General features: G+C 45.3%; 2 protein-coding genes across 7 annotated transcripts in view; one reads left to right on the forward strand and one right to left on the reverse strand.

The window, feature by feature from the left end:
* SOCS6 (suppressor of cytokine signaling 6) overlaps positions 1 to 11,620 on the reverse strand; it is a 33,941-nt gene extending 22,321 nt beyond the window's left edge. Inside the window, exons 1-3 of one of the 6 annotated variants that reach the window (XM_032602877.1) lie at positions 10,759 to 11,406; positions 7,368 to 7,549; positions 6,452 to 6,640 (exon numbers count right to left, since the gene is read on the reverse strand). The gene's annotated coding sequence lies outside the window, so the exon portion shown is untranslated. The other 5 variants (XM_032602876.1, XM_032602878.1, XM_032602874.1 and 2 more) reach the window with 5 other exon arrangements.
* Positions 10,621 to 11,946, forward strand: LOC116739041 (translation initiation factor IF-2-like). The gene is made up of 2 exons (XM_032603094.1): positions 10,621 to 10,719; positions 10,828 to 11,946. Exons 1-2 carry the CDS (start codon positions 10,621 to 10,623, stop codon positions 11,944 to 11,946), a joined length of 1,218 nt encoding a protein of 405 aa, XP_032458985.1.
* The last annotated feature ends 789 nt before the right edge of the window (positions 11,947 to 12,735 follow it).

Raw genomic sequence — 12,735 nt, forward strand, 5'->3', positions numbered from 1 at the left:
CTGTGCCACTCCTGCACCCTTATAGGGAACATGGCTGGAGAAACACGTGACCACTCTGGCTGGTCTCACTTTGTAGTCATCACCATGAACCTCAGATGGAGCCTTAATGCCGCCTGGAAATCAAACCACATTCCCCTGGTCCATTCACCTCTCACTTTCCTTGCCGACCATGTCACATCTTTCCTCATACCTCCAACACCTACTCCCCCATCTTCAAGCTCAGCAGATGGCCCAGTGTCCTATTTCACAGAGAAAACTAAGAACTTCAGAAGAAAACTGCAAACTCCGACACCACATCAACCCATATCCATCCTTTATTATATACATCCACGCACCTTTCTACAGGGCCCCCTCCACTGGTGTGCTTGGTCTCCTTCCCCTTCCAAAAATTTCCCTCTACTGGATCACTCCTAAAAATGTCACTTCTCATAGATACAAATAAACTTGCCCTGACCCCACTTTCCCCACAATCTATGGTTCTACCTCTTCAATCCCCCCTGCAGCAAAACGCCTTGGGAAAATCATGCATACTTGAGACCTGCAATTCCCTTTCTCCCATTTTCTCTTAAACCCAAGCCAGAGACCTACTACACCACCATTACACAGAAACTGCTTTTGCCAAGGTCACTCATAACGTCTCCATTGCAAATCCGGCACGGGCTCTCAGTCCTGATCTTACACACTCTACCAGCAGCATCTGATACAGCTCCTCAGATGCTCCTCAGATGCTCAGCCTCTAATCTCTTCATGTTGGGGCACCCTGCACTCAGACCCTGGTCTTTTCTTCTCTATCTACACTCACGTCCCTCAGCAATGTCATTCATTCTCATGCATGGAATAATGATGCGTCATCCACCCCCAAACTTTTATCTCTTTATTTAGCCCAGTTATAGTCAACTCCCCTCTTGACTTTGCTGCTGCGCTATCTTATAGATATCTGAGACTTAGCATGTTCAAAACTAAACTCTGGATTTTTCCCATCCCACCCCCAAACCTGCTCTACCTGCAGTTTTTCCTACTTTCATTTATGGTTACTCCATTCTTCCAACTGCTCAGATCAAAACCTTCAGAATCACCCATGGCTTTTCTTTCTCTCACTCCACATCCAATAGCTCAGGGGTTCCCAACCCCTGGGCCTCGGACTGATACCGGTCCTCAGCCTCTTAGGAACCGGGCCACACAGCAGGAGGTAAGCGGTGGGCGAGTGAGCGAAGCTTCATCTGCCACTGCCCATCATCATCACCCGCGTCACCGCCTGAACCATAACACCTCCCACACCGCCAGCCTCAGCCCCGCATCCGTGGAAAAACTGCCTTCCATGAAGCCGGTCCCTGGTGCCAAAAAGGCTGGGGACCGCTGCAACAGGTCACAAAATCTCAATTCCTATGTTCAAAATATAGGCAAAATCCAATCACTTTGGGGTCCAGTCTCCACACTGGACCAAGCTGCTGTCCTACCTTGCCTGCATCACTGCAACGGCCTCCTAATTAGTTTCCTGCTTTCCCCTCTGTCCCCGCCCCCACCCCAGTCTTCTCAACACTGCACTGGTGCTCAGGGAACTGGCACCAGATGCCTGTCACTACCCTGAGTAACAAAGTCCTGTATCTCTGACCCAGGAGTCTCATGTCTTCTGGCAGCAACCATGAAACTGTTTCTGGCTAACTTGATAGCTTGCAAGGAGGGTAAGGGTAAAATCTCCAACTCCTCACTAAATAACTGAAATGTAGTAAATGTAATAGAATTGCTTTCACTTCTTTTAGATCCTCTGGATCTTCACACAATAAGCTTTATTTTAAAAAGCAATATGGGGACTTCCCTGGTGGCACAGTGGTTAAGCATCCGCCTGCCAATTCAGGGGACACGGGTTCGAGCCCTGGTCCGGGAAGATCCCACATGCCACGGAGCAACTAAGCCCGTGCGCCACAACTACTGAGCCTGCACTCTAGAGCCCATGAGCCACAACTACTGAGCCCACATGCCAAAACTACTGAAGTCTGCGTGCCTAGAGCCCATGCTCCGCAACAAGAGAAGCCACCACAACTAGAGAAAGCCCACGTGCAGCAACAGACCCAACACAGCCAAAAATAAATTTAAAATAAATTTATTTTTAAAAAAAGCAATATGAGTATTTGCATGGCTACAAAGGTAGACAGAGACATTTAAACATAATCAAATTAAGAAAAGTAGACTTAAAGTTGCCACATAATTTAAAATTAAGAATGAATTTATAATTATAGCAAAAGCTCTAATAAATGTTCTATTTTTAACATCTTTATTGGAGTATAATTGCTTTACAATGGTGTGTTAGTTTCTGCTTTATAACAAAGTGAATCAGCTATACATATACATACATCCCCATATCTCCTCCCTCTTGCGTCTCCCTCCCACCCTCCCTATCCCACCCCTCCAGGTGGTCACAAAGCACCGAGCTGATCTCCCTGTGCTATGCAGCTGCTTCCCACTAGCTGTCTATTTTACATTTGTAGTGTATATATGTCAGTACTACTCTCTCACTTCGTGTCAGCGTACCCTTCCCCCTCCCCGTGTCCTCAAGTCCACTTTCTACATCTGCGTCTTTATTCCTGTTCTGCCCCTAGGTTCATCAAAACCACTTTTTTTTTTTTTTTTTAGATTCCATATATATGTGTTAGCAATACGGTATCTGTTTTTCTCTTCCTGACTTACTTCACTCTGTATGACAGACTCTAGGCCTAATAAATTTTCAAGTGATTCAAATCCCACTTTGTGAGCTATATACAAAAATGCAATGTAGCACTAAGTTTGCTATGTGACACTGAGTGAGTCTCAGATTCCCCACATAAAATAAAGAGGCTGATCTCTAAAACACATCAAGCTCTAAAATTATCTGATTCAATGAAAACAAAAATACACAGAGACTTAGAAATTTAACCTGTAGAGAAGTTTTGTGAGCACTTCTAAGTATCTTTTCCTGTAACTGTGTTCAACACATTGCTATTAAATTGAATATAAAACAAATGTTCATAAATTCAATCATTTAAACTGTTAATGGAGCTGGCTTATAAGATTTGATTAATGAAATAAACACTCTCAATTTTTTGATTCAGATTTTAACATGTTGTATTTAAAAAGTAGCACACCTATTACCAATTCATTACTGTCTTTATGTATATACATGCTAATTTTTTAAATGTATACATTTTTACACCTTTCCAGGAACTTACCAATGTTTTAGCTAAAAACATAGTAAATCCCTAGTCTCACCACTTCCACTGCCTATAAGAAAGTATTAAACTATTGGTTAAACTATGAAGTAGGTAAGTTCCTTTGAGAATTTTTTGACAAACTGTTGACAATTAAGTAGGGCCCAAATATCCGTTTGCTGTTTATTTTTATTCTGGGACAGGGGTGCTGTACCAAATAGTATAATGATGGAGTTCCTTCTCTACTTTTCTTTCTTCAAAATTTGTTCATACATAAAGTCTCTTAAATATTGTGAACTACTAAAGCAAAAATTTTTAACTCCTAATGGCAACATGCACATAAAAATAATTGAAAAGTAAAACGATTGCTTTGAGCGCTTTCAGCCTTTAGGTCTTAACACAAAGCTCCAATTTAAAATGAAATGTGTCAATTATGTGTTCAAGTGCTTTTGCATAGAATATGTAAGAGTTTTTCATTCAATCTGCGTTAGAGAATAAGAGATTTTAGTTATAACAATCTTTCCCTCATTTTATATAAGTATACCTAATAAAGAAGAGCAGATTTGGGGTACAAAAAGTAATCCACAAAAGATTTATTAAATGTATATTAAGAGTGAATGTAAACCACATTCACTGATCATTAGCGATAAAGGGCATCCTGCAGAGCAATAATTATTCAAACGAATGATACAGTCCTATTAAGCAAATATAAAAATCTTAAAAAATGGAAAAGGTTATACACACTGTAAAATGATAACTTAATTATCAAAAGTAATCACTTATTATAGGCTGCCTAACAGGGGATCTCTTGACACTTTTAAAATGATCCAACTTAAAAATAATTCATGTTACCCACCATAGATCAGCAGGCATTTCATAAATTAAGTTGCACAAAGTTCAGTAACATAGGTGTGGCTTCATGACAGCACTAACTGAAAACACACTGAAAACCTTTATTTAAAGAAAAATTAGATTTGGGTTTCCCCCAAAGTAAAAGACTTTAATATTCACTGATCCTAGCAAAACAAACAAAAACTATTAAAAAGAAAAAAACTTTGAATGAGCTTCTAATGAAACAGATACTTTTTTATCTCCACACACACGCACACAAAAACACAAGGACAATGAAAACTGGAAAACAGATGACAACAGAATTAACTGGCTTAAACAAATGAGCGAAAGCTGAAATCTAAGCCTACTGGAAGGGAAGGCAACAGAAACAAGCCTAAGAAAAACTATCGCAAATCTGAAACAAGAGTCAGATGCTATTTATTAAAAAGTGGGGGTAGAACAATTAGAAAACAAAAACTCCTATAAACCAAAATAAAAATTCAACGTAAGTAAAACTGAAAAAATTCTCCCCCCAAAAAAGAACCAGAAAATTAACCGACTTAAATATTTGAGAAGAGGCTAAAAAAAATTAATATATCAATCCAGGAGGTCCAACATCCAACAAAAAAAGAGCTTTAGTCAGGAAAAGAAAGAAAATGAAGGGGAAAGCATTACAGAAGAAAATTTAAAATTTTCCCCTGAACTGAAGAACACAAGTATACACACTGAAGAATCCATGGAATGCTCAGTCCACCCAAAGAAGAAAAACTAATAATCAGGCACATCGTGTTGAAATTTTAAAATTTAGACAATAGCAGAAAGATACTATAAGCTTCCAGAAAGAGAAAAAATTTACATACAAATGACTGGGAAAGAGATGGCAACTGACACAGTGATAACACTGAAAGCTGGAAGTTAGTGGAGCAATGTCTCCGAAATTCCAGGAGAAAGTCTGCTTCCGATGCGGCACACGTTTACAGTCAGCAACCCTCCTGAGCACACGCACGTTTCCCCGCACCCCTGCAGGGCCACGTGACTGGTTCTGGCCAATGGGTTGTGAGCACAAGTGACATGCGTTACTTCTGGGCCAAATATTTACGCCAGCTTGTGACCTGTCAGCTCTCTTTTGCACCTGCTGTGGCAACCTGGAGCCATGGGGTGATATGACGGGGAACTGCAGGAAGATGCCAGAGGAGCACCAGGCCCACAGCAGACTGGGTGAAACCAAGCAATAAGCATTTATTTACGCACTGAGATTTCAGAGTTAGTCTGCCATTGCAGCATAACCCATTCTATGCTGACTAAAACAGTAACCTAGAATTCTATACAGTCAGGCTATAAAGCAAATATTTAGAACACAGACATTTTCTGACATGCAAGGTCTCAAACACACACGCACACACACCCCATCACCTTACTAGGAAGCTACTAGGAGGTTAAGCTCCATCACATCAAAGAAGTAAACCAAGAAATCGAAAACAGGTGACCCTACTTAGGAGAGGAGAGAAAAGAATCTCTAGGTTGACGGTATAGTTCGTACTGCTCAGCCTGTTTGGGATACTGTCCTTGCCCTCTACAGATCTTCCCAAACACCCTCCAAGAGTCAGCTCAACTGTGACATCCTCCATGAAGACAGAAATCCAAATTTCCTGGCTACCAGAAGTAAATGAAAACATCTTGCAGCAACAGCAAGAAAAGAGTTGCATTCTAAAATCTGTCAGCAATGTGGTTTGTGACTCGGGCAAATTATGTAACCACTCTTAGTCTCAATTTCCTCATCATCTGCATAAGGATGAGGTTATCAGAAGGTTCCTTCTAATTCTAAAAGGCAGTAATTCTGCCAATGTACAAAACCACTAAATCCTAATACAATTCTATGTTTGGTACGTGCTTACATATTCTGACAGTCAGTGGTATTTGGTAATAATGTTATTCCCTAAATTTATATATATTTTTTACTTTAAAAGCAATGTCAACAGACAAAAATGACTATTGTTAGAGGGACGATGATATTTCCTTTAAAACCCAAACTCAGGTTTAATAACAAACACCTTCATTATTATAAACATCAAAACAAAAGGAAAATCATATGAAATAACAAGTCTACCAGTAAGAATTCATCTTACTTTAAAAGTGTGTTAACCCTGTTGCTAACACCACCCAGTGTGTCACTGGTGTGGCCAGAATAATGTCTATCACTGTTAGTACGACAGCAAGCAGCACCGAATAATAGGTGATCTAGAGCACATGCTGAACACATCTTTTCTAAATAGTTTTAAAGAGTAACATTAAAGTCTTAAAATTGTTTTTGATAGAAATTTTATCTAGTAAGAGCCATATATTCCTCTGCCTTCTTAAAAGAGACACTTTAAACACAAGTGTGTACATTAATCTCATGCTGTATATAGACAGACGCCTCTTCACATGATCAAATTTACCTGCTGGAAGATTTCAGGACGGCATAGTGACGCCTGCAGGGTTTACTGGTGCTCAGGAAACTTCGTCTCCCAGGCCTTCAGAGAGATGTGGTGTTTTCTTCTTTCCTTCTTCTCTACTACTCAAGAGTCGGCTCCCAAGGACAATGGGATAGCCACCGCTCCCCAAACATAGTCTCCAAGTGTGATGCCCTTTTAATAATTTTAAGAAAAAATTTCAGTGTGATGGCTGTTGAGAGTGATAAGACAATATTAAAACAATCAGTAGGAGAACAAGCGCCCAGGGCCTTGCAGGTGGCCACATGCAGTACCTTTCTGTTCTAGGTTTCCCACCAACTGACTGCAGTGACCCAGAGCCAGTCAACCCACCGCTGCTTATACTGCACCCATGTGTAACCCTCACAATTCTAGCAGCTGCACCAGTAATACTTCTGTAGACTCCCATTCTCCTTCCTCTTTTACTTCCATTTTTCTCGTCTCTTTGGTCTCACACCGCTTCCCCACACGGGGCTTCCTCAACAAGAAAAACCAAGTCTTACGCAGATATTGCTGATCAACCAGAATACTCCTTTTAACTAATCACAGTATGTTTTAAACTAATTATTACTGTTAGCACCTGTTATATGCCAGGCACTGAACTCATACACTTACATGCGTTATCTCAATTATTACACCAATGTTGAGGAAGGCACCATGATTATTTTACAGATAAGACAAATAAGACTTTGGTTTTCTTTTAAAAACCTACCCTATAAAATCACGGTGTTGAAATTCAAACTTCGATCTGCAACCCTATGAGAGACTGCCTTCACCAGCTGCGGTCAGTCACCCAGGTCTCTGGCTTGCCTAATTCCTAACGAGTCCTTCCTTCCTGCTTAATTCTGAGGATGCCCGAGGTTCCAGACAACTGAAGCTTTACCTTGCTAAGCTCTGTAAGGCAGCATCAAGGGAAATGTGCTCTGGGGCCGTTACTCTCCTCACACTCCAGTTAACTGTGCTTCCAGAAGCGACAAGAGGCCTGTGCATCTTCACGACCAGCCAGTGGGGCATGTGAGTGAATTCAGACACACACCGCGGTTCTACAAGAAGATGTAGCTCTCCCTGTGTGGCGATTTGGGGCCATGTAGTGTCGAGAACGTTGGCCTTATCAGTGCTATGATTTATTCAGTTGAGCAGATCAACTCAGCCAGGGATAAATAAAAAACACAAAAAACCCAACGGATGTCTAAGATCCAGCCAGCACACCTCTGCCTTTAACATGCAGACAAACATGTAAAAGCTACAAGTGCTTTCTGTATACCACGTGCCCACTCAGTGGCCAGGCTCCATGCCATGTGTGAGGGAGACAAAGGAGAAAGACCACAGCCCACGCCCCCCACAAGGAACTTAGTAATGAACGTTGTATCAGAAACAGACGAATTGATAAAATGGGATTACTGAAGGAGCTGGAAGGAAGGGGTGGTCAGGGAAGGCTTCCCTGAGAGGGTGACCCTGAGAACGAACCAACCACGGGGGGAGCCACTGAAGAGCAGTCTAGGAAAACTGTCAAAGGGGAGGAAGCCAGACCCAGCCTGGAATGTTGAGGAACAGAAAGGCTAGACCACACCTTTGTGCTAAGGCGGAGAGAGGGCTGTTCAAAATGCGCTGAAGAACCAGGCAGAAGTCTTGTGGTCCATGGTAAAGAGTTTGGATTTTACTTTAAACAAAATATACATGTATTCACAGTAACTCTGACAAGATAGATCATCCCCACCTTAGTCCCACTTGAGGAGTAAGACTCAAAGGGGTTATATAATGGGTTCAAGGTCACAAAGCTAGTAACGTACACTCTTCCCTAAAGACCTAACACCTCTAAAACGTCCTCTGTGTGCAAAGGGAGAATGGAAGTCTTAAATGACTTTATCTAAGTCTGTCTATTCTTCAAACATTAACAAGACCAACGGTCACCCAAAACAAACGTCACAACAAAGTAAAACTTAATGTTTGTATGAATCACCAACGATGACTCTGAAGTTGGTTTAAGGTAAAATGTGCCCTCAGTCCAAAAGCCTTCCCTCTTACTAGCTAAACCAACGTGTTGTGCAGCATAATAAATTAACCGTAAAAATATTAATGACAATTTCACTCTCAATACACTTTAAAACAAGTCCCACTGCTGTTTCTCTCTCTCTCTACCTGGACAACTCTTTCAATCAAACTCGTCATACAAGAAAGTTTCCCCTTTTTATGACACATACTAATATTATAAATTTCTCCCTTGCAAAAACAATAATTTTACAAAATTACCCAGGCGCCACAGATGTGTCATTTCCAAAAGTGGAAGAGGTCAGGGATGAGGACAGAGAACTGAAATAGACAATCTTCATTTCCCATAAAATGCAACAAGCAGAAAACAGCAAAAGGTGATCTTTTTAACTCTAGGTCATTTACCTACCTACCCTTATTAAGTATCAAAATAGATGCATACACACTCATTAGTTATTCGGGATTATAAATAACGTGGGGTATTTGACCTCATACTTCAGTATATTTGTATGTGTATGTGTGTGTGCACCGATCCATTTTGCATGACTGTGTATTTTTAAGCTAGTGATAACAGTAACTGCCACAAATTCAGAAATGGGCGTAACAGTTCCCTTTTCTGGAGTATGTTATGACTTTTAAATAAGATCACACAGGCACTTCCATGAGCAAAATAAAAGATAATGTTAGTAACACAAAAGTTTCCTGAAAACTGACCACAATGGAGAAAACTACCAGAGTTTTCTCTGAAGAGTGACATTACCCAACAAGACAGGCTTAAGAAGATGCTTTCTTCTGTTCCCTAAGAAGAGGGCCATTAAAGGAGCACTCAGGGACTTCCCTGGTTGCACAATGGTTAAGGCTCTGTGCTCTCAGTGCTGGGGGCCCGGGTGCAATCCCTGGTCAGGGAACTAGATCCCACATGCATGCCACAACTAAGAGTTCGCATGTTGCCACTAAGGAGCCCGCCTGCTGCAACTAAGCCCCGGTGAAACCAAATAGATAAATAAATAATTTTTTTTTTTTTTTTTTTTTTAAAGGCGCACTCGGGACCATGAGATGAGTAGGAATCCATTCAGTACAGCTGAGTTTCCCTCCCAGGTGATGGCACAGCCCAGGTTGGCTGCAGCCCAGGTCAGTGGAACCCAAACCCTTTCTCTGCCACTCCCTGCAAGGTGCTATGGGGAGGGTGCCAGGTGACACCAAGAGTGTGCCCCTGGGTCCTGCAGACGCCGTGTTTAAGGCCTGCCCATCTTCCCACTAAAAGAAGGGAAAGGGGCAGTGCCATGTACTTCCCATCAATTCAGGAGGTATTTAAAGATCATAAAAAAAAAAAAGGAAAAAATGTTTCAAAAGAGATGAAAGGGAGCTCTAAAAAGGGTAAAGGTTCAGGTGAATAATCTGGGTGATTGTACCCAGACCAGCGGAAAGCACTTGCCAACTCACAGGTGAATTCTTCTAAGTGTCCTAGTTAAGCCCAAGGTCAGTGGGCCAGCTTCCCCCAAGGCAAAAAGAAAACATTAGGGACAATGTCGGAACCAGAGGGTTGAGGCCACATCTTCTGTGCTGTATATTCTGGAATGGCTTCCGAAACTTACCACATCCGTGCTACCTGATGCGGCACTGAGAAATAAATAAGAAAGCGTGGGGAACGGATCACAGGCTATGTTTTCGGGTTTCCTCTGTGAAACGTGATAAACAACCGCCGTTCATGTTTCTAAACAAAACTGATTCCCCACAGCACTAAACAGTCCACTTAAGATTCATTCATTCAAGTAAGCTAAGTAGATTTTATGTTGTGATATTTGTTAGGTTAACAAAAAAAGTCAGGATAAATGTACACCTACTATGGTTGAGAAAACCTCAGACATTTCATCTTGAAGTAGATAGCAGTTTACTTTTGCTTGAATACACATATATCTTTATTCCAAGGAACATGGTCCACGAAGAACACATTCGGAAACCATTCACATTATAATTGTGATAACTACGTTCTCCGTCCTCATACCCAGTAAAGCGGCATATCGCCTTTTCCGGGGTAGACGTTCACGAAACATCTGCTGAACTGAATTCAACATTATATATTTCATTACCGGAAGCCTGAGCTCCGCCACATATTCCCACCTGGCCCTGAATTCCAAAAAGTACGGATGGCAACCCAAAATTCCACATTCCGACTAAATGTTAAGGTGGCCTACAGGCGACCGCACACATTCCAAGTTCTGCGCCAGGACCTGCCCCCGAGAACTGTCAGTAGTTCTGACCCAGAATGAACCACAAAGGTGTACCTGAAGTTGTCAACACCTGAAGCAAATTGAAAATCAAGGCCCGTCTCGGGGGCGGCTTGACATCTCTAGTCCCCACGCCCGCGCGAGCCCGTGAGGGTCCGGCGGCGCCTCCACGCGCGGAACAGACCAGGGTCTCGGCCAGACGCGACCCCCCGGGGTACGGCACGGGCGCGGCCTACGGCCCCCAGCCCGCCCTGCGGCCGCCGGCCTACAGCCCGGGGGTCCGAGCGCGGCCGAGGGGCTGCGGAGCGCGCAGGCCCCGCGCCGCCGCCCCAGGCCTTGACGAGCCCCGGCCTCTCCCCGGCGGACTGCGGGCAACAAAGGCGGCGGCCCGGGCCCGGCGCGCGCGGCGGACGAGAGGCCGAGGGGTCCGGCCGGCGCGCGGCGGAAGCAGGCCTCAGCCCTCCCCAGACCGGCTTCCCGGACGCCGCTCCCCGCCGGCCCGGCCCCCGCCCGCGGACCCACGGAGGCGCGCAGGGCCTCACGCCGCCGGGACCCTCGCCGCTCCCCGCCGGGAGGCCTCCCCGACCCCCTCCGCGCCGGAGCCGCCCCGCCGGCCGGAGGAGAAGGGGCACCTCCGCGGCCGGTTCCCCGGGCCGCCGAGGAGAGGGGGCGGGAAGCCGAGCCCGGACCCAGCCTCCAACTCGGCTCCGCAGACGCTCACCCGGCGGCCGCCCGCTCCGCTTCCTCGCCCAGCGCCGGCACGACTGCCGCGCTCGGCCCTCCTTCCCGCAACTCCTCCTCCCGCCTCCTTCCTCCTCCTCCTCCTCCTCCAGGAGGGGCGCGCCGGGCGCCGGCTTGAGCTGGAGCCGCAGCCGAGGAGCCGAGCCGGCCGCTCCGCGCCCACCACTCGGCCCGCGGCGCCGGCGGGCGTCTGCGCTGGGGGGTGGGCCGGTGGGGGCGGGGGTGGGGGCGTGCGGGGCGGGGCCGGAGGCGCCGCGGGGCCGGGGGGCCGGTCCCCAGCTCGAGTCGGAGTCCTGGCATCTGCCCGCCCGGCGCGCCCCGCCCGCGCCCACTGGCCCGGCCGCTTGTCCGGTGCTGCCTCTGCCTTTGCAGCCTCCCCGCCTCGGCGGCCGGGCCGACGCGGAAAGGAAGATGTCCTCGGCCCTCGGCCGCCGGCCCTGCCCTTGTCCCTGCGGTCGGGCGGCGGCCTCCACGCGGCCGAGGTCCGCTCACCTGGCGCGGTGACCGCGGGGAGGGAGGGACGGGCGAGCACGCGCGCCCGAGCAGGGCCAGGGAGGGAAGCCCTTCCCCACACCTTGTCTAGCTTAACCGTAGAATGTGCTTATTAAAAGAAAACCTATTCCTTGTTTCAAGCCATCTGCTTTTCCATTTAGTCCTTGTTAGTGGGGTTTTATGCAGGAATAGTTCACTATTGTTTGCGCCGCCGAATTCCAAGGTAGTGTGACGTAAAGTTGCGTGTTGGTGACTTGACTCATTTCTTTGGAAATTGGCTGAACCGTCCCAACATATAGCAATAACAGCAAATTGGATTTTTGCCAATGAGAAGCAACAGGAACATTTTTATTTCTCTTTTCATCAAAGAAAAGTGACTAAAGTGCATTAAAATCTAACTTAAGCTCTTTTCTCTTGTCCGCCATCCTATGTGCGGTTGAATTTGCTCTTCGCCGTGTCTTCCCACAAGACTTCAGGATCAAGCGATTCCTGGCCAAGAAACAAAAGCAGAATCGTCCCATTCTCCAGTGGATTCCAATGAAAACTGGTAATAAAATCAGGTACAACTCCAAGAGAAGGCATTGCAGAAGAACCAAGCTGGGTCTATAAGGAGCCTCACATATGAAGTGGCACACATTTACGCTATCAAGGTCAATTCTTACCGTATCAGAACATCACTAGTGTCTGGAACAGCTGCCTGTGTTTGACGGGAGAAATGGAATGGCTCTCTCCTCTTTTCTTGATCTTTCCTCACCACTGCTCACTGTGTAGCTCAGTAATAAATATGTGAAACCTTTTGTT

Source organism: Phocoena sinus, chromosome 14, assembly GCF_008692025.1.
Source record: "Phocoena sinus isolate mPhoSin1 chromosome 14, mPhoSin1.pri, whole genome shotgun sequence".
Lineage (NCBI taxonomy): Eukaryota > Metazoa > Chordata > Mammalia > Artiodactyla > Phocoenidae > Phocoena > Phocoena sinus.

Coding starts and splice junctions, on each gene's coding strand:
- LOC116739041 (XM_032603094.1), top strand. CDS start 10,621: ATGGCAACCCAAAATTCCACATTCCGACTAAATGTTAAGGTGGCCTAC. Junction 10,720..10,827: donor AGGACCTGCCCCCGAGAACT/GTCAGTAGTTCT, acceptor TGACATCTCTAG/TCCCCACGCCCGCGCGAGCC.